The sequence below is a fragment of the Microtus oregoni genome, unplaced genomic scaffold (genome assembly GCF_018167655.1).
Source record: "Microtus oregoni isolate MIOR12 unplaced genomic scaffold, Mior012 000022F_ref0000154, whole genome shotgun sequence".
Classification (NCBI taxonomy): domain Eukaryota; kingdom Metazoa; phylum Chordata; class Mammalia; order Rodentia; family Cricetidae; genus Microtus; species Microtus oregoni.
In genome coordinates, this window is record NW_024543081.1 from 17,628,455 (window position 1) to 17,649,040 (window position 20,586).

Consider the following 20,586-nt stretch of genomic DNA (forward strand, 5'->3'; position numbering starts at 1 on the left):
GGCAACCCTAGCTCGTCTTCAAGGAGACAAGCATCCAGGGAAAGCAGCTGCAGACCTGGAATGCCCAGGGCTCTTTCCAGAGCCTCCTGCTGGTCTGTTGGTCATACCTAGCCAACTTTCTGTAGTGCTGGATGTGTCCAGCAGGGGGCCGACTAGTCCCCTTCCGCCTCTGTTCCTGCCTCTGACCGCTAGATGTCAGTAAGAATCCAGTAAATTGGTGGCTGTGGGCGGGACCAAGAGAGCCAGCTTAATTTTCCCTGCGAGTCTCATCCCAACGTTTCACGATCTCCAGCTTCTTGCCGGCCTGTCTGGCTGCTTTAGAGGAACTACCAGAGCTGCCTGCTGCTGTCTGGGAGGTTTTTGCTGCTTAGTACAGATGCCTTGAGATCTGAGTGTGGGAAATGAGCCGCCTATGGTTCATGTTCCTGGTCTTTTGGCGGCGGACCTGAGCAACTGCAATCTTTGCAAAACTTCCCGTGCTGTCAGTTGCCCAGGGGAAGTTGCTTTGTACTGGACCGCTGGTGCTTGCAACCGCGTCCTCCTGGAAGTGCAGGCATTTGGTGTTTTACCACTTAGGTAGAGGCCTCTGACCATGTGGCTCTGCTCACGACTTCTCCAAACTGTCATGGCAGGTAGAGGTGTTGGGAAAGAGCAGTGGCACTACTTGGCCCAAGCTGGGGAAGCTGTCTCAAAGAGGGAGGGGCTGGGCGGGACTCCGGGAAGTGTGGGGGCGGGGCTCTGCCTGAAGGGCGTGGCCCCCAGAAAGCCGGTTGAGCCCGGGCACACACACGCATGCTGCTGTTATGGCTCAGAGTCCTGTGCCGGCGTTTCCACCACGTCCCCCGCCGCGTCCCCTGCTGCCAGGCGTCCCGGGGCGTGAAGGCCAGCAGAGCAGGGTAAGGCGGGTGGGACGGAGCTCAGGGGAGACAGGGTGCAGCATTTGTTAGTGACTTGCGGAATCCTGCCGGGTCACACCAGGCACGTTGGGAAATTCGGTCACGCACGTGGTTGGGCTGGGCCTCCGAGTTGCCGCGTTTGGTTGGAGGAGGTCCCCTTGGAGTGTGTTTCCCAAGCTCTCTGGTTGGACTCGGACTCACTTCAGGAGTCCTACGCTCTTTGTCACGTGGCCTTAGCTTCCAGTCCTTACTCTGGGTCACCAGCCTGCCCTGCTGGATTTCCTGAGGACTAAGGAAGAGGCCCTGAATTTGCGTCCTGGGGTTGGGATGGTGTCCAGGCTGGGCGTCTCTTTCCGATTAGGGCTTTTCAACCTCCTGCCCTGAAGTTCCGGAAGCACGCAGGCAGAGCTCTCTGTAGAGGGATTGTTGCTAACTTCGTGCTTAGGGAGGAGGTGTCTTGGTGTGACTGCAGGTGTGTGTTGGGGTGGGGGGGCGCACGGTGAAGACAGCTCTTCCAGGGTCAACTTTTACAGCAGGCCTACTGACCTGCCTCTGGTAGCTCAGCCCTTGCTGGGGGAGCTAAGTTCTTGGACCTGGGGTTCCAGGGAAAGTCGTGCCTATCCTGCCTGTCCCAATGGGGCAGAATTGTGTCCTCTGGGAGAAGCTTCTAGATTGAGGTGCATAGCAGGACACCCAGGTAACTAACTTGCTTTTGATGCCCTTGCTTGGTACTCTGTCTCTGACCGGACAAGGGAATGTCACTTATGCCACAGTGAGTTTATAGCCTTGATTTCCGTGTCCTTGTCTGTGAAACGGAGGTGGTGGTAGAATCCACCTAGCAGTTCTCCATGCTGTCCACATTTTATGACACTGGACTGGGTGGATGCTGGAGGAAAATGTAGTCTGAGCCATGAAGCACTTCTGCATCCTGCCATCCTCAGACCTAGATCCCATCTTCATGGTGCACAAGAGTGGACTGTGCAGGTCTGTGCTCCACCTAGATCCCTAAGATAAGTGGAATGGGATTTAGAACCTATGGCCTGGCTGGCACTTTTCTCCCTTCCCCTCCTGCACTGTCCACGCAATGCCCCTCAGGCATCCAAACTTGCCAGAGCTCTCAGTGCTTGTGAAGCCTGGTCCGCTCCTTGCTTTCCCAGGCATACCCAGAATTGCTCTGTGGTTCAGGACCTGGCCGTTTGTCCCCAGACCTCCTCACTTTCACTCACCGAAGCTCCACTCCACCTGATTCCTTCACTGCGGAATCAAGAAAGCCCCCTTAAAGAATTTCTGTCAGGGGCTGGAGAGATGGCTCAGAGGTTAAAAGAACTGACTGCTCTTCCGGAGGTCCTGAGTTCAATTCCCAGCAACCACATGATGACACACACCTATCTATAATGAAATCTAGTGCCCAGAACACTATATACATAATAAATAAATTAAAAAAAAGAATTTCTGTCAGCAGGGTGGTGGTGGTGCGCACCTTTAATCCTAGCTCTTGGGAGGCAGAGGCAAGTGGATCTCTGTGAGTTCCGAGGCCAGCCTAGTCTACAGAGTGAGTTCCAAGATATCCAGGGCTACACAGAAAAAATTCAAAAAACCAAAGCAAACAAAATGTCAAACCAGGCATGATAATATGCACTTATTATTATCCCGGCTCTATAAGATAATATATACTTATATATTATGATATTATATATTATGATAATGGGAGGCTGAGACAAGAGCACTAAGTGTGAGGTTAGACCCAACCAGGTTTTAGGACTGCTCATCTCAAGCCGCCTCTTCCCATCCTGGCCACTGCTCTGCTGGGATTTCTCCCTGTCCCTTGTGGTACCTAGGACCTTACTGGTAAAGAGCCTCTCATCCCCTGTCCCATCTTCTCCCTGCATCTCAGTGTCCAGCTCATCCGTGGTGTCTGTGTCCCAGGACCTGGTGCAGTGCTGGCTTGAGCCAGACCCAGATGAACAGGCCAGGAGAGTTCATGCAGTTAGGATGTGACCCCATGCTGGGCTGTGTCCTACTGGCTCCGGAGTGGGGCTAGCCTGGGAAGGGATGAGCCGTGTGGGGAGGATCGGGAGACACACTTGGAGGACCTCCCAGGGAGCCAGCCAGGGCATGCCGTGTTGCCAGGGTGCCATCAGAGTTGGTGCCACACCCAGTGTCAGCCCCTGAGGTGCCCGTCTCCGTCCCTGCCCTTGCTTCCCTCTGCTCGCTACTCCTCTGTCCATGCAGCCATGGCTTCTGTCTTCCTGCCCTCCCATCCCCCTGTTCCTCACAGGCTGGGCTCCCCGGAGCAGCCACACTCTTTAATTGAGAGGTGTAATGGCTATACTGAGGGGTTCTCTGTGGGACCCTGTGAAGAGGTTCTAGAGGGGCCAAGCTGGGGATCCCTGGAGCCTCAGAAAGGGGCATTGCCCCCCTTTCTACTCAGCTGGGCGCCTTGAGTTTACCCTGGCGGGTAAACACTGGACTGTGGCGGCCTGTCAGCTTTTGCGCTACCTCGTCAGGCATGGTCTTCCTCCTAGGTAAAGCAAAGGCCAAGGGGGAAATCCCCAAATGGGCTGGTGTGGTGAGAGCAGGGCTGCACTTGTCACACTCCTGTCTTGTCAGGTGGGAAGAAAAGGGCACGAATGGTGTGAAGTGGAGGCAGCTGGAACACAAGGGCCCCTACTTCACCCCTGCCTATGAGCCGCTTCCTGACAGAGTACGTTTCCTCTATGATGGTAAGGGCGAGGGTCTGTGTATTTGTGGGTTTGGGCCGCCTGAGTGCTTTGGGCTATCTCTGTACACAGTCACCATGCTGAGAAGATATGCTGACCTTTCCAGCAGAGGCTGCAGAGTCCTCTTCCCTGCTTCTTGATGGACTGGCTGATAGCATAGAGGGCAGGGGCTAACCTTGGAGTCCCCCAGAAACTGTGTGTGTGTGTGTGTGTGTGTGTGTGTGTGTGTGTGTGTGTGAGAGAGAGAGAGAGGGGGGGGGAGAGGAAAGGAGAGGAGAGGAGAGGAGAGGAGAGGAAAGAAAATGCACTCAAAGATGTTGATGGCCGCATATAGGAAAGAGGAGACACACGTTTGTGTTTCAGGGACACAATTGTATCCAGACTTGCCCAAGGTTGGGATGAGCTGCTTTGGTCTCCCAGCCTCTCCTGAGTACACATTGACGGTGCACATCTGCATCTAGACCGGGCAGCTGGTGAGAGGCGGTGGTGGAGGGTACACAGGGTGTGCCATGTATGTCCTTGTGTGTGTGGAATGCGGAACCTGTTCCTATTTGCTTTTGGTATTTTGAAACAGGGTCTCACTGTGTAGCCCTGGCTGTCCTGGAACTTACTACATAGACCAGACTGGCCTCGAACTGAGAGATGTACTTGCCTTTGCCTTATGATTGTGTGCACACAGGCTGGGCCCATATCCACATGTGGCCGCAGGCACATGTGCCACGGTGCACTCTGGAGGTCCAAGAACAACTTTATGGAGTCAGTTTTCTTCTTCTGTCTTTTTTTTTAAATTTATATATTTATTATGTATACAATATTCTGTCTGTATGCCTGCAGGCCAGAAGAGGGCACCAGCCCCCTTTCTGTCTTTTTTTATGCCAGACCCAGGATCAAACTCAGGTCGCCACGCTCACTTGGCAAGTGCCTTTACCCCCACACGTCTTTGCTGAAATTCTCGTTCTGAGATTTGCATCAGGAATAGCCTTGGCCCGCACCCGGTGTCCTGTCGGGCTCCTGTGCACTCTGTGTCCCGCTGACCTTTCCATGACTGAGCGTGGAGGGTCACACTTTCCCACCGTCATGCACTAACTTTTATTTTGTTCCTTTAATTTCCTATGTGGAAATTTGCATTTCAGGATTTTACGTGTTGGGGCTGGAGAGAGGGCTCAGAGGTTAAGAGCACTGGCTGCTCTTCCAGAGGTCCTGAGTTCCATTCCCAGCAACCATGCGGTGACTCACAACCATCTGTAATGAGATCAGGTGCCCTCTTCTGTTGCGCACGAATACATGCAGACAGAACACTGTATACCTACTAAGTGGATAAAAAGAATTGCACACGTGAGGGACAAGGATATAGCTGTGCTTCCCTGGCGTCCATGAGGCCCCAGGTTCATCCCCAAAATTGCAATAAAATGAAATACTTTTTTAAAAGTGCATTTGTTTTTTGGACCATCAAGATGGCTCAGTGAGGAAAGGCATTTGCCACCTAAGCCTGGTGACTGGAGTTTGATCCTTGGGTCCCACATAGAGATGGAAGGAGAGAACTCCCTCCACAAAGTTGTCCTCTGACCTCCATAGGCCCTTCTTGGTACGTGTGACACCTCTACCCCTGTGTGAGATGTATGTGTGCACACACAATAATAATGAAATACACACGTTGATTTTTTATATAATACAAGCTTAGCAGCAAGATGCAGCATAGTAAAGCAGCGAGTGGCTGGAGCTGCTGCCGCCCCAGTGATGCTCCCGACGCTGCCCTGGGAGTCTGTCGCCCTTACCTTAGGCGAATGCTGGTCGTTTTAACTTCAGTGTGCTCAGAGTGTACTGCGTACTAAGGTAGGAGGTTGTGTCACCTGGACGGGCCCGTGGCGGTCCCTCACTTGGCATATGTGCTATTCACAGGAAAGCCGGTGAAGCTGAGCTTGGCAGCGGAGGAGGTTGCCACTTTGTACGGGAAAATTCTGCATCTCGAGTGTACGACCAAGGAAGTCTTCCAGAGGAACTTCTTCAGCGACTGGCGGAAGGTGTGTGTCTCAGCGGCCCCAGCAGCCGTCCCAGTCCTGTCTGGTGGGGATACTCTGGGGTGGATGCCCAGCCAGCTGCCATCTCTATCGCCCGTCCAGCTTTCAGTGACTACAGTGTTTGCTGAACATGGCAGACGGTGGTGACCTTGTCCTGGAGGCTCTGATGACAGCATCCAGCTCTCAGAGTGGGAGGCTGGAGCAGTCAGTTTTTAGGCCCCATGAAAATAAGCACACAGTATGGAGATGCAAAGATGGCATGAGGTTTCTCTCTTCCCTTGTTTATTAAAACATGTTACATGTGAGCCTGGCCTGATCTTTGCATCTTGTTACCTAGCAACCACATCCTGCACCCTCAGCATTTCCCTAGTGACGGACAGCATCAAGCATCTCTTTGTTTGCCATTTGGATATTTTTATTTTTGAATTCTTTGAGACAGGGTTTCTCTGTGTAGCTGGACTGATCTTGAACAGAGACCTGCCTCTGTCTCCTGAGTGCTGGTTGGAGTCTGGGAGTTGAGCGGTTCTGACACGGGGAGCCTGGGGTGAGCCGCTCTGTCAGCAGAATCTTTGGCCCCTGATGGTGTGGGGCATGGGAGGTCTTGCCCTGTGAGGGATGTGGATTCAGGGCCTCGCTTGGCGATTTCGTTTGGCTGTTTTCTGAAGGAACAAGGCTCAGGATGTGAGTCAGGGCCACGGGTCTGATCCTGAGACTACACATGCTGTCCTCCAAGCTGTCCCTGTTTATCCTGGGTTTATCTCTTCATGCATCCATTCTATACCATGGAGGCAGCTAGTGCCAACTGAAGTCACGTGACTCGTTCACAGGCCTCCACTGGGCTCCTGGGCCTCTGAGATAATAGTTGCTGGAGGCTGAGGGTACAGTGCCGTGGCCCTCAGCCTTCCTAGTGCTGCGACCCATTAATACAGATCTTCATGGTGTGGTGACCCCAACCATCAAATTATTCTGTTGCTACTTCTTAACTGTAATTTTGCTATTTTTATGAACCATAATGTAAATACCTGATATTCAGGATATCTGATATGCAACCCCTATGAAAAGGTTGTTCAACCCCCTAGAGGGGTCCTGACCCATGGGGTGAGAACCACTGGTTAGTGGGATGGCCTTGGCATTCTGCCCGGACCCCAGCCTCACAGTGATCCTGTGCAGTGGGCCCCAAGAGTGGACTGTGCCATAGGGAGGTGCCTGGGTTAGAGCGCTGAGCACCTGTTGCTGGTTTTGGTACAGGAGATGACAGCTGAGGAGAGGAAGCTTATTACACACCTTGACAAATGTGACTTCACGGAGATCCACAGGCACTTCGTGGAAAGAACTGAGGCTCGCAGGACCCTGCCCAGGGAGCAGAAGCAGGTCAGCACTGGGTTCTGGGACACTGCAGCAGCTGGTGGGTGCAAGCTGCAGGGAGCCCTTCTCAGAGCCTTGCTTCCACAGAGCTTAGGAGGAGGACCAGGCTGTGGGTGCTGTCACAGCAGGTGCTGAGTACTTTCCAGCAACACCCCCTTTTTAAACGTGTCCAGGATGCAAGTCTGTTTTCCAGGGTCACATTTGAAACTACACTATTGCTGGGTGGTGGTGGTGCACGCCTTTAATCCCAGCACTCAGGAGGAAAGGAAGGTGGACTCTGTGAGTTCAGGGCCAGCCTGGTCTACAGAGTGAATTCTAGGACAGCCAGGGCTGCACCTGCCCTGAAAAACCAAAGGGGGGTGGTGGGAGAGAAGGTGCACACTACCATTTGAAATGTCACGAGCAGCAGAGGGCCCCAGGGCGGGAATGTGGGGTGAGCTGGCTCTACCGTGCTTCTTCCCACATTTCCCCTCTATTTAACGGAGCCCGCCATGTAGTTCTTCCTCAGTTGTCTACTTCTTGTCCAGCTATTGCGGGGATTTGGGGTAATTCCAGAACTTGGCTCATTTCCTCCTACCTTGCGGAACTGCAGCTTGAGGAACTTGGTGCCATGTGTGCCCCTTGCCTCCTAGAGAGCCAGGGGTTGGAGGCCTGCAGCAGCAGCAGCAGCAGGAGAGACCTTGGCCAGCACAGGAACTGGGTTGGTTTTAGCATCTCTCCTAATGACCACATCTTGTTTTAACTCAGAAACTAAAAGAAGAGGCCGCAAAGCTGCAGCAGGAGTTTGGCTACTGCATCATAGATAGCCACAGAGAAAAAATAGGCAATTTCAAGACAGAGCCACCCGGCTTGTTCCGTGGCCGAGGTGACCATCCCAAGATGGGGATGCTGAAGAGGAGAGTCATGCCAGAGGACGTGGTCATCAATTGCAGCAGGTATGTGGGACAGGGTGAGCACTGGACCCTGGCTGGGTCTAGCCCAGGCTGTCTGGTGAGGTGACTTTTGTCCTTAGCTCTTTGGGGTAGGACCCCTCACTGGGTCTTGGCAGGGCTTGGTGTCACCAGGTATAGCTGTGGACAGCATCCTTCTTCACCAGCGGAACCTCTTGTCTTGCTCAGCAGGGCTGGGGGTTCTCCTAGCGGGACGTGTCCTGTGCGTTTTCAGCGTCTGGCTTTCCAGATACCTAACAGCATGGTGGGCATAGGGCTTACTGCATTCTGTTGGTACTGGGCTGCTATTACCCCTCAAACTCCAGCGACCCTAGGTGACAGCGGTGTGCAGCACCCACCTGGGATGTGAGCTGGGGCTTCTGAGTTCTCTGCACAGAGCTTTCTGTTCTGGTCTGATCTTGGGGGGCGGGGGCGTGTGCATGGAAGCGTGCACATATAAGTTGGCAGCTGTTTTGGTCTGGGGAGCTTGGAGCTTGAAGCCATACCTGCATAGGAGTGTGGCCGCAGGACACATGCGGAAGTTACCCTGAGTTGCTTGTATTTGAGGACCAAGAACTTGGAACTGTAACTACCCCTGCTCTACTGCAGGGATTCCAGGATTCCCGAGCCCCCCGCTGGCCACCAGTGGAAAGAAGTACGCTCAGATAACACAGTCACGTGGCTGGCTGCATGGACAGAGAACATCCAGAACTCCTCCAAGTACATCATACTGAACCCCAGCTCCAAGCTGAAGGTGAGAGCATAACCCTCCGGGTGAGCTCTGTGCCCTGGAGCACGTGTATCAGGCCTTCCCCTCTGTGCTGTTCCAGGGCAGCAGGCGTGGGACAGTCTTCAGCCGTTAGTTCAGCCTTTAGCGATTATCCAGGGTCAGCCAGCCGATGCTGAGAGCAGCTGGGCCCGGTGATGGCCGTCTAACAGGAATCTGAGTGGGGCTTGGGTTTCTGAGCCAGGCTCTGCTGCCTCACTCCTCACCCAGTCAAACCTGCCTGGGTTGGGAAGGTGTCCAGTCACCTGTCCTGCCACTTCATAGGAGGTGGAGTGACGTTTCTTGTCTTCACGTAGGGGGAGATGGATTGGCAGAAGTATGAGGTAGCCCGACGCTTGAAGGGGGTTGTCAACAAGATCCGCGCTCAGTATCAGGCGGACTGGAGGTCCCCAGAAATGAAGAAAAGGCAGCTGGCTGTGGCTCTTTATTTTATTGATAAGGTATAGCATGGTGTGGGGACCTTGAGAGCTTGGCAGCAAGGACAATAGTGGCTTCTCCCTGGAGCTGGAGCCTCCATCAAATAGTTACGTGTGTGCAGGTGTAATTGTATGGATATGTGTACACGTGTGTGTGTGTGTGTGTGAGTTAGTGACTAAAGCCTGTGCATGTGTCGCTGTGTATGCATGAGTGCTGGGAGGGTGTTCCTATGTCACAGATCACAGCCTTGACTGGTGTCTACCCTGGTCTAGCTGGCACTGCGAACAGGAAATGAGAAGGAAGAGGGGGAGACAGCTGACACCGTGGGCTGCTGCTCGCTCCGTGTGGAGCATGTCCGGCTGCACGAAAAGGCAGATGGCCAAGAGCATGTTGTGGAGCTGGACTTCCTGGGGAAGGATTCTATCCGCTATAATAACCGCGTGCCGGTGGAAAAGCTTGTGAGTCTCCCCTTTGACCCCGCTCACAATGGGATCTCTATCAGAGCGGGGCCTGCTGCACCTTGCAGTGTCTCCTGCGGCTGTGTGATCAGGCATCAGAGCCAGGGCTTAAACACAAGCGCACATGCACGTGCACACACGCACATACACACACATGCACACACACACACAAATCATGCACACACACAGTCATGTACACCCCTATTATAAGTATTTTGGCCTAGGAGACCTGACATCAGGGTTTGGGTGCCGGTTCCTTAGGAGCATGGGGAAAAAAAAAATCTGATTCTTGCCTCCCCCTGCTTCCGTTGGTGCCACGCACGCCTTGCTTTCCTGCTCTCTTGGTTTCTGCCCCATGAGATTTGATGTAGCTGCTGGTTAAGCTCGGCCTCTGTTGAACACAGCTGCTTTCTCCCCGTCTTCTTCTCTCACACAGTGCTATCCTCTCAGGAGCAGGGCCACTGTGTGGTCCCATCTTGATAGCTACACCCGTGGCCAGCCTCTTTCTACAGAGGGTCACATTATAAGGTTCCAAGGATGAGTTGGTGCCACTTTGGCACCTTTGGCAGGATGGGCAAAACCTAAAACTAAGGAAAGGCCAGCGTGACCTGGGCAATCTCCTCTGGAAGTTGGCCTGGCCAGGAGGATCTTCATGCTGTGTCCTGAAAGGGAGCAGGGGCAAGAGTCGGCCCTGTGATGCTAGGTGTGCCTGATTTGGCCACAAGTACAGGGCCCTGAGTCACCTGGGTGGAAGTCAGCGTGGCTGGCCATAGCTACCTGCTAAAGCCACTGAGTGAATCTGTAGAGACACAAAAGGCCTGCTCAACCGCACGGCCATGGATGGGTTAGCAGTGAGTGACCACGTGCAGGCTTGGGTTGGGAGGCACAGATGCAGGTTGCAGTGGGTAGGCCTGGCACTACGCCAACCCCACCTCTTTCCAGGACTCGGTGTGTATACCCCTCTGTTCTCCTCTGCAGGTGTGCATGCTTGGTGTGATCTTTGCTGTCCTCACGAGACCACCTTCCTGCTCTGCTGGCTTCTGCTCGGAAGTCACAGTGTGGCTGTAAGTTAAGCTCTTCTCTGTTTCAGGTGTTCCAGAATCTTCAGGACTTCATGAAGGACAAAGACCCGAGGGACGACCTGTTTGATGCACTGACTGTAAGCCTGCACGATGGGCACAAGAGGTCCAAGAAAGGAGGGGGGACTCAAGTCTGGCTTGTCTTTGTCCCCAGTGTGTTCTCTGCTCTGACCCAGAAGCTGAAGCCCCCTTCCCTGCCCTCTCTCATGGAGGCTGAGAATAGCCCACGACACTCAGGTCTCCAAGGAAACCATCCGTGACTCCCTCCTCCTCTCTGTACCTAGACTGCCAGCCTGAACAAGCACTTGCAGGACTTGATGGAGGGGCTGACAGCCAAAGTGTTCCGGACCTACAATGCCTCCATCACTCTGCAGGAGCAGCTGCGGGTGCTGACCAGGGGTGAGTGGGTTCTTACACCTGACCCAGGGGGCCACCCACACTGTCCCCTATGGGAGCTGCCTATGGGCTGGCTCCACCTTGGCTTGCCCTAGCCGTGAGCTGATGTAGGGCTGGGCACAGCTGTCTGTTGGCAGAAGATTGCTCCAGGTCAGTCCCCATGCAGGAATGGCCTTGCTGGACCCCAGCAAGGAGGTGTCGCGCTTCCTGCTCCACCTCTGCTAGCCGGTGTCCATCTGCAGTCTGCCCTCACCCCTCCTCCTCTAGGTAGGGCCTTGCCTCTCTTCCTTAGTCAGATCTTGGAGGCTTCTATACCCTAAGCACTCCTGACCCCTTTTGTACCCTCAGACCTTTCCAGTTCTCATTCCTCTGCATCAACCTGGGATCTCTGTCTCCCCCTGCTGTCTTCACATGCTCAATGGAGACAAAGCCTGCCCAGTATTTGCTTTTCCCAGCATGGAAAAGTATGAAGGTCAATGCCGACCACCCCTGCCCACTCCACTCCCTGGGCAGGTTTTCCTCAAGGAGACACTGAGACCCATGGACTTGGGAACTCGCTAGTCAGGGCAAGGCGAAGACTCAGTGCCATTAAATGTTTAATCCAGACTATTCCCCCACTAAATCCCAGGCAGCCACAATGACTGACTTGGGGCCAGTAAGCTCATCTTTCGGGTATCAGGGCAGGCAAGTAGGTAGGGGAGCCCCTTCTAGAGGGCCATAGGAAGCCAGAAACCTGAGCAAGAGAGCATCCTCCCAGGCCCAACCTTGAAGAAAAGAAACCTCAGGGTCCTGTTTCCGAGTATGGTTTTGTAAGTCATGTAAGAATGGCCTCCTGCTCTGGGGATGCCTGGTCTTAGAATCCTTCAGGTGGGAGGAAGTGTGAGACAAGTGGCCATGCAGATGGGTGACGTAACATCCGGAACCTCGGCTTCTCAGTGACGTAACTGGAGAGAATGTGACCTAGTAAAGCTCGGGTAATAGGGCCTCAGTGTTGTGGGTCCTTGTGGTGAGGATCCCGGACTGCACAAGCTCAGACAACACAACCTCACCTTTCCTCGGGCCTCGGGGATTCAGATTACTCTGTTCCAGAAGGAAGTGGTGGAGCCTGGGTCAGTTTTGGGGCTCTTGCCTCTACCAAATAGGACATGGTCCAGCTCCCATGTAAGGTGAGGACTCAGTGCCTCCGCTGCTATGATTAAACTTGTCCCTGGCTTGTGGGGACAGCTTAGGTCATTTCTTCCTTGGGACCTTGTGTCATAGAAGGGACCCACATTTACAACATGTCCGGAAAGAGCCCTGAAGGGCCAAGGATGTAGCTCAGTGCAGAACGCTTGCCTGGCATGCCAAGGCCCGGCCTCCATTGTCAGCTCCTCCAAGGACAGGAGGGAGGAAGGGAGGCCAGAGCAGGGGGCAGCAGAGTGACAGTTGCCATTTTTTTTGCCCAGCTGAAGACAGCCTAACCTCCAAAGTCTTAGCTTACAAACGGGCGAACCGGGCTGTGGCTGTCCTCTGTAACCACCAGAGAGCAATCCCCAAGACCTTCGAGAAGTCAATGCAGAAGCTCCAGCAAAAGGTGGGAAAGCACCTGTAGTGACTGTCCCCAGGCCCACTGTCTCATTCTCCTTTCGTTCCTGGGGCCAGGCAGCCACGAAGGGCAGGAGTGTGTGGTGGGTATAGCTGCTCCCGGAGTCTGGGGCCAGGGACTTGGAATCGCTCAGCCATGGAAGGAACTAGCTTCTAGGTTCAGAGCCATATAGGCTGCCTCTCATCTCCCTGCGAGGACACAGCCTGTGTTCTAGTCTAGAAAGAGGTCGGGGCCGCGGGCACGTTGGATCCATTTATGGCTGGTGCAGGTGGCACTATTGGACCCTCGAGGCCTCTTGACCTCACTCCTGGCCACAGGACAAGATAGGGTCAGCCCTATGTGGCTTCACGGGGCCTTCTCTCGGGCTGTTTGGCCATCTGAGTTGTTTCAGAATGTAAGGCCAGGGCAGAGGTGGCTCCTGGAGTAGTTTACCCAGCATTGGTCAGCCTCTGAGTTCTATCTACTGTAACCCCCCAAAAGAATATGGGGCCAACAGCTGTGGGGAGAATCCTGAGGAACAGAAGCAGCCATGCCAGGGTTGATTTCTTCACAGATTGAGGCCAAGCAGGCCCAGGTGACTGAGGCCCAGGTGGAGCTGGAGCAGTCCAAGGCTGTCCTTAGAACGCGAGGGGAGAACAAGCCCAGAAGGTAGGTGCGGGGCTGCCGCCTTGGAAGCCGTTTGGGTGTGGTCAGCCTTGGGTTTTCTTTAGCTAATTTTGTGATTTCTGAAAGCTTTTGCTCCTAAACAGAAGTAATGCAATTACAGAGCTGTGTGATAAGGAACAGCCCTGGCACCTGCTCCAGGCTGCGGGCCGGCTGTGGCTCTTCCTGGTTTTTTATCTTGGGCAGTTGTTTGAGCTAATTTTCCCAGCACGCATTTTACCCTTCCAAAGTGCACGGCTCTGTTGGGCGGGGTAGTGTCCTTTACGCATTTGCAGAGGCAGAGACAGGCAGATCTCTATGGGTTCAAGTCCGGTCTGGTCTACAAAGCAGGTTCGAGGGCAGCCAAGGCTACACAGAAAGACCCTGTCTCAAAAAGGACCAAAACCAAACAAAAAGCAAAAGCAAGCCCACAGTTCTGAGGGGTGTGTGGCCAGTTTCAGAAAGAGATCATGTGGCCATCAGCAGCCCCTCCCACCCTCCCTGCCTCCAGCAGCCCCAACAGGCTTCTCTGGGGTCGTAGGTGTGGCTGCCTTGCCTAGTGAGCCCACTGGGTTTTGTTTCTCTTACGTCATTTCTGGCAGTGGTTGTGTCTAATGCTTTTTCTGGCTCCACAATGCAGGTGGATTCCTGAGTTCTCCCGTGAGAGCTTTATTGCGCTAGCTATCACAGAAGTCCTCAGTTCATCTTGAATTCGCTTTTGTCTGGGGTCTGAGGGTCCAGCCTCACTTCCTGGCATTGTGTACTAAGGAAAGGTTTCCGCCCTTGCCAAATGCGCCCGGCACCTGTGTTGGAAATCGGTTGATTGCAGATGCGGGGTTCATTTCTGGACTTTGGTTTTGTTCTGTTTATCTGTGTCCTGTGTCAGCCCCGGTCCATCCTGCTGGCTGCGTGTCTGGATCAGGATGAATGAGATTTCCAGCTTTTTCTTTTTGTTTGTTGGTTGGTTGGTTTGAGACACAGTCTCATTGTGTACCCCAGGCTGGTCTCAAGTTCACAGTCCTGCCTTGGCCTCCAGAGGGCTGGGGCTCTCAGCATGCACCACTGCCTAAATCCTAACTTTGGTTTTCTCTTTAAAGATAGTTTTGGCTACATGGGGACACTTGAAATTCTCCCCCATGACCATGGGGGTAGTATTGGGTTTGCCAATTGAATTGAGAGTACCACACCATGAATCTGAACACACTCAGTAAACACCTGTAATCCCAGCACTTGGGAGGGAGAGGACCAGGAATTTCAGAAGTCAGGATCAGCTACATAGAAAGTTCAGGGCCATTCTGGGCCATGCTGAGAGCCTATAAAAGGAAAACCAATATAATCAAAACTAAATCTTATCTCTCTCAGCAAACATTTGTAGTTTTTCAAGGAAAAGCTAAGTATCGTGTTTTTATGCAGCTGTAAATGGAATTTCCAACTCATATTTGGATTATTCATGGCTAGCTTTATTAGGGCTTCCCCAGGCCACTTTGAGTCCAGTGATAACAGGGCACAGGCTCAATATACACTGTGTTCATGGCTGAGATCTATGACAGAAGAACATGCAGAATATCTGGGCTGAGTCTAGGCCTCCATGCAAACCTCTCTCCATGGCTGCCTTGTCATTTTGTGGTTTCAGAACCTCAGTGCTGCCCCCTGCACACCTGCACCTCACATCTGTCCTCATTGTTGCCCCTACACACCTGCACCTAACATCTGTCCTCATTGCTGCCCCCTGCACACCTGCACCTCACATCTGTCCTCATTGTTGCCCCTACAAACCTGCACCTCACATCTGTCCTCATTGCTGCCCCCTGCACACCTGTACCTCACATCTGTCCTCATTGTTGCCCCTGCGCACCTGCACCTCACATCTGTCCTCAGTGCTGCCCCCTGCACCTCACATCTGTCCTCAGTGCTGCCCCCTGCACACCTGCACCTCACATCTGTCTTCAGTGCTGCCCCCTGCACCTCACATCTGGTCTCAGTGCTGCCCCTGCACTCACATCTGTCTTCAGTGCTGCCCCCTACACACCTGCACTCACATCTGTCCTCAGTGCTGCCCCCTGCACCTCACATCTGTCCTCAGTGCTGCCCCCTACACACCTGCACTCACATCTCTCCTCAGTGCTGCCCCCTGCACACTTTCACACCTGCACATCACAGTAGTCTACACACACACACCTTGATACATGATCCACATTCCCATTCAGTAAGTACGACCCTGCAAACACTTGCTTTCCATCCGGAGGCCACATCTGGACAAAAGCATCTTCACAGATGTGACTAGAAGGCAGAATGTGTCCTGGTGAAGCCAGGTGTACTCCCAAATTCCCAGGTGTAAGGGAGCTCGTGTGCCCTGCCCAGGCCTTGCTTCTGATCACTTCTGCAGTGACCTGTTCCATTTGGAGCTGTGTTCTGGCAGCCACACTGCCCCCCAGGGGAAGGTAGAATGGGATCAGGCCCTTTGTCAAAGGCTGCAAACTGCTCATGCAGGGGGCTGACAGCAGCATAGAGTCCTCGAGCGCCGAGTCCCATCTGCTGTGCCTGTGCAGCTTGTGCTGTGGTAGCAGCTATAGGATCCACGTGCTAGGAATGGTCACGGGTTGCCACTCCTGATTCCTTAAGATGGCCAGCAGGCGGCCTAGGTTCTCAGCCTAGGACCCCAGAGGCGTGCCCAGAGTTGGCAGGGCTGCCATGGTTGTTAATGTCAGGTTTAGGTTAGGACCAGGACCAGCAGGAAGACCTGTGAATTCACGACTCCAGAGAGGTGACCTGGACTGAGTCCAGTCCTGAGTCTTTGCACACCTCAACGTGTAGAGTCAGAACACACCTGGCGGTCGAGCCCTCTGTATTCATGAGACTGTGAAGATTGTGTTAAGCAGTGTAAGCGTCTCCACGCACCTGGATGCAGAAGCCATGTAACCCTTCTTGTATTTGTTTGGTTTTGGCAGGGGAGGTTGACACCAAGGTCTCACTACACAGCTCTGGTTGGCCTGGAACTCCGTTTGTAGACCAGGATGGCCTTGAACTGACAGAGAACCATCTGTCTGTGCCTCCTGGGTGCTGGGATTAAAGGCATGCACCGCCACACAGTCCTCCACAGGTGATCTTGACATCTTACCCTAGCATTATTTTTTTTAAAGTAATTATGTATTGATTTTATGTGTATGGATGGTTTTGCCTTCATGTATGTGTGTGCACAGAATGTCCAAGGAGGCTAGAAGGGGGCATCAAATCCTCTGGTTGAGCGCTTGCTGCCTTGTGGGTTCTGGGAATCAAATCGGAGTCTCTGGAAGAGCAGCCAGCCCTCCGATATATCCCTCCAGTCCCCTTACGGTGGTTTTAGTGCATTGGGTCCAGGCTCCAGGTGCACAGAGGAGCGTCATCCACTGCACTCTGTCCTTTCTTTTGCTACATCACTTCCACCGCGTTACAGTTAATCTGGTGAGTCTCACCTTTGATGCCCACGGTTGTCATGTCCTCAGGGCCACATCTGAGTTGATGCCCAGGGGTGCAGCATGTGCTGGGCACTGAGCCTGCAGCAAAGGAGACACAGGAATCAGCAAAGGGAAATGTTTTCAAGGGAAGAAAACGTTAGAGACCCCAAACTCCTTGTGTATCTATCTTTTCCCTGTGTCACTGGCATCACAAATGGGATGACATGAGAGGGGCTGTCTGTGTGAGACTCTGCCCATCGGGACAGCGTCTGAGGCCTGTCCCAGTCCTCCGCCACAAGCCAAGCAAGACCCAGACGTAAAGAAGGAAAGCCAGGCTCAGCGTGAACCACGTTATCTGTCTGTGAAACGTGTTGAGCCCAGTGCGCCTAGCGAGAAGAGCAGGAACCCTCCTGAGATACTAATTCTGGCACCACCTAGAGCCCCGCCTCTCGGTGAGCTGTGCTAGTCAAGCCCAGGTGTGGTGGCTTTCATCCCACCCTAACTTACAGAAATACGCTGCTGGTGGCCTGTTTGCTTCGTTCCCTGCTCCTATAAAGGGTTGCTAACTGTTGAGTGTGTAAAGAAGGATATCCACCATCCACGGAGAGATACTCGACTATTCCTTTCTGGCACTTGGGTCTTATGTTTCCCTTTCTTGACTTGACTAGACCCTCTTGAACACGGTTAACAGTCGGTGGGGTCCCCTTGTCTTGTGTCTGACCCGAGAGGCAAAGCTTTCACTCATGAGCCCCATGGTCACTGTGGGTTTTCATAGATGCTTCTCCCTGAATTTGCAGGGTTGTGTGTACACACACATGCAATCGTAATGCTTGCCGGGGTTTGTCACATGGTTGTGGGGTTTGTCCTTTTAGATAGTGCTGATTAGTCTTCAGATGCAAAGCCCTTCCTTCCCGTGTTCCTATAGCTGGGCGCTGTGTCCTTTCTCTCCTGCTGGAGGCTTCTGTATCATTGGAGCTTTTGTTCTGTATCCATAGGGATGCCTTTGTCTGGTTTGATCAGAGTAATTCTGGCTTCAGAAGATGAGTTGGGACACGTTTCCCTCTTATATTTCAGACCTGGGGGTTATTTGGTGGAATGCCCTGGCTGTGCCCATAAGGGGGCTTTGCTTTGGGAAACACTTCTAGTGACCACCCTGGTCTCCGCTTGACATATATCTGCCCAGGTTTCTTATTTCTTGAGTCAGTGGCTTCTGTTGTTCTGGGCTTATAGTCAGGGATAGGATTTTTTGTGCCCAGCTCTCCATGACATCCCCACTGTCCTTTGTGCTTCTGTAATGTCCTTGAGCGTCCCTGATCACACGACAGTGGTTCTTGAGGGCTGGAGTTCTTTCTTTCTTCTTTGTGACAGCTTCCCGAGGTGCAGAGCTGTGTCTTTTTACAGTGGCATGCTGCAGATGCCAGTTAGACTAGAGGGCATTCATCGAGGCGTGCAGCTGTCACGGAGCAGCTGCTGTGAAATGTCCCGTGTGTCACCAGAAGTGCTCTGCGGGGCACGAGGCTTCCTGCGTACGGTGGCCCACAGGTCACACTTGACCTCCTGGCCTTTCTGCTTGTGCTCTTGACAGTGACTTTGCCGTTGCTGGAATGTGGCTGTCACTGAGCAGGCTGCTATGACAAGGCTCCTGCTGTAAGTGCCGAGCATCCAAGCCTCTGGTGGCACACTTCCACATGCGTCCATTCTCCCGCATTGGTGTCTGGAGCACTGATTCCGAGGGTTGGGGTCAGAGTACCGCACAGTGTTGTGACTGTTAGCAGGTTGCCAGGGGCACGTAAGGAGAAGGGTAAAGGAACACCTCTTTTTAAATTTCATTTAATTAATTAATTTATTTATTTTCAAGACGGGGTTTCTCTGTGTAGCCTTGGCTGTTCTGGAACTCATAGTGTAGACCCGGCTGTCCTTGAACTCACAGAGATCCACCTGCCTCTGTCTCCCAGTGCTGGGATTAAAGGCGTGTGCCACTTCCCAACTAAAATGTATTTTCTTCAGTAAATCTTTTTAAGATTTTTTTATGTCTATGAATGTTTTACCTGCTTGTATGTATGTGCCTGGTGCCCATGGAGGTCAAAGGACATCAGATCCCCTGGGACTAGAGTTACAGATAGGTTTGAATCACCGAATGTTTACCTGCTCATGTGTCTATGCACCATGTATGTGCATGGTGCCCGTGGAGGTCAGAGGGGGCATCGGATCCCCTGGGACTGGAGTTACAGATAGTTCTGAATCACCACGTGAGTGCCAGAAATTGAACCCAGGTTCTCTGGAAGAGCGCTCTTAACTGCTGAGCCAACTCTCCAGCCCCATTCATTGTCTTTAAAAAGACAGAAGTAAGGGCTAAACACCTTCTCCAGTCATAAAGGCATCTGTTCGTGTTGCCTGTTCTCAGCCTTGCCTGCTTGCTTGTTGGCATCACACAGCTCCCTCCCTCCGTGGAGCCAGTGGCCTCCCTGGGCTGTAGTGAGGGCCTGTCTTGACCTTTGACCCTCTCTGGACTTCTCACTTTGTGCCTGGAGAAGGCCTGCGAGCCCATTTGCAGGAGGAAAGTCAAGGCGGAGGCGGAGGAGGCAGTGATTGTGGTCTGCTCTCAGCAGCAGGCATAGGCATCTCCTTTCCCCACAGTTTGCTGCAGAAGCAGCGGCGGCTGCTGAAGCTGGAAGAACAGCTGACCCGACTGCGCGCGCAGGCCACAGACAAGGAGGAGAACAAGCAGGTGGCGCTGGGCACCGCTAAGCTCAACTATCTGGACCCCAGGATCAGCATTGCCTGGTGTGTAGGCCTAAGGCCATCGTGTGTGACCTGGGGGTTCTAGAGGTCCCAGTATCGACCTGTAGGTACCCCATCCTGTACCTGACCTTGTGCTAGGCACAACTTCCTGTGACTGGGACCACTTGGATGTCCCTGATACTGAGTCCTCTTATCTTTAGGCCTCTTCCTTCTGAGCTTTGGGGGTGGCTGGGGCTGGCAGTGTCCTGGGAACATAGAATCATGTGGGTGCTTGTCCTTCCCACTGGGAATGGGGGGGCAGGGCAGGCCTTGCCCACTGGCTACCTGGGCCATTCCAGGAATGTCTTGATACCTGGGGAGGAAATACAGTTGGTTGTGGTGCCTCGGACAACAGGTCTGGATGGCACAAGGTGTCTTGCCCACCCTGATGTGCTGAGGACACCCCCCCCCCCCTTCCCACACCTTGCCCTCCAGGGCAGGACTCAACGCTTGTTGTTGCCCACAGGTGTAAGAGGTTCGGAGTGCCCATAGAGAAGATCTACAGCAAGACCCAGAGAGAGCGGTTCGCCTGGGCCTTTGAGCGGGCAGACGAAGACTTTAAATTCTAAGCCGCCCCTTGCCCCTGACACTTTCTCACTGTGAAGCAATGCTGTCGTTTTCTGTAATAAAATTTTTGGGGGACAGTGTCTGTTGTTGCCTAGAACAAAGGCCTCAACAGCCTGTCCTTGGAAGCAAGCACCCTCAGCACATCCTGACCCCCCCCCCCCCACCAGGTGCTTGCAGCCCCCCAGGCTTCTGCTTCTGCTTGAGGAGGGAGCAGAAGAGAGAGGAGGTGCCTGGAGGCTGGGACCCCTGGGACCAATGACTGTAACCATAGCAATCCTCATGGTTACAGCTGTGCCTTATCAGCTCCTACCTCAGCCATGCTTGAGATGGAATCTAGGACTTAAACATGGCAGACACACATTTTACCACTGAGTGTACCCCTGCCCATCTATAGATTTCGGTTTGTGTCTTTCTGCTTCTGTTTCCCAACCTTGTATTCTTCCATTCTGGTCCTTATCCTTGAGTTTCTGTGCCTTCTGTCTTTTTAGCACGTGTTGCCTGGGCTCCTAGCA

General features: G+C 53.2%; 1 protein-coding gene across 5 annotated transcripts; it reads left to right on the forward strand.

Annotated features, from left to right (window-relative positions):
* The first annotated feature begins 759 nt into the window (after positions 1 to 759).
* Positions 760 to 20,203, forward strand: Top1mt (DNA topoisomerase I mitochondrial). 5 transcript variants are annotated; one of them, XM_041672463.1, is made up of 14 exons: positions 760 to 896; positions 3,507 to 3,619; positions 5,516 to 5,637; positions 6,883 to 7,005; positions 7,747 to 7,934; positions 8,538 to 8,682; positions 9,012 to 9,155; positions 9,405 to 9,590; positions 10,681 to 10,749; positions 10,954 to 11,068; positions 12,511 to 12,638; positions 13,204 to 13,298; positions 19,364 to 19,510; positions 19,974 to 20,203. In XM_041672463.1, exons 1-14 carry the CDS (start codon positions 793 to 795, stop codon positions 20,074 to 20,076), a joined length of 1,782 nt encoding a protein of 593 aa, XP_041528397.1. In that variant the 5' UTR covers positions 760 to 792; the 3' UTR covers positions 20,077 to 20,203. The 5 variants fall into 5 exon arrangements, with proteins under 5 accessions (XP_041528397.1, XP_041528398.1, XP_041528399.1 ...); XM_041672464.1 differs by having other exon boundaries at positions 8,547 to 8,682; XM_041672465.1 differs by lacking the exons at positions 19,364 to 19,510; positions 19,974 to 20,203 and adding an exon at positions 16,241 to 16,376.
* Positions 20,204 to 20,586: the final 383 nt, after the last annotated feature.

Coding starts and splice junctions, on each gene's coding strand:
- Top1mt (XM_041672463.1), top strand. CDS start 793: ATGCTGCTGTTATGGCTCAGAGTCCTGTGCCGGCGTTTCCACCACGTC. Junction 897..3,506: donor GTGAAGGCCAGCAGAGCAGG/GTAAGGCGGGTG, acceptor CTGTCTTGTCAG/GTGGGAAGAAAAGGGCACGA. Junction 8,683..9,011: donor ACCCCAGCTCCAAGCTGAAG/GTGAGAGCATAA, acceptor GTCTTCACGTAG/GGGGAGATGGATTGGCAGAA.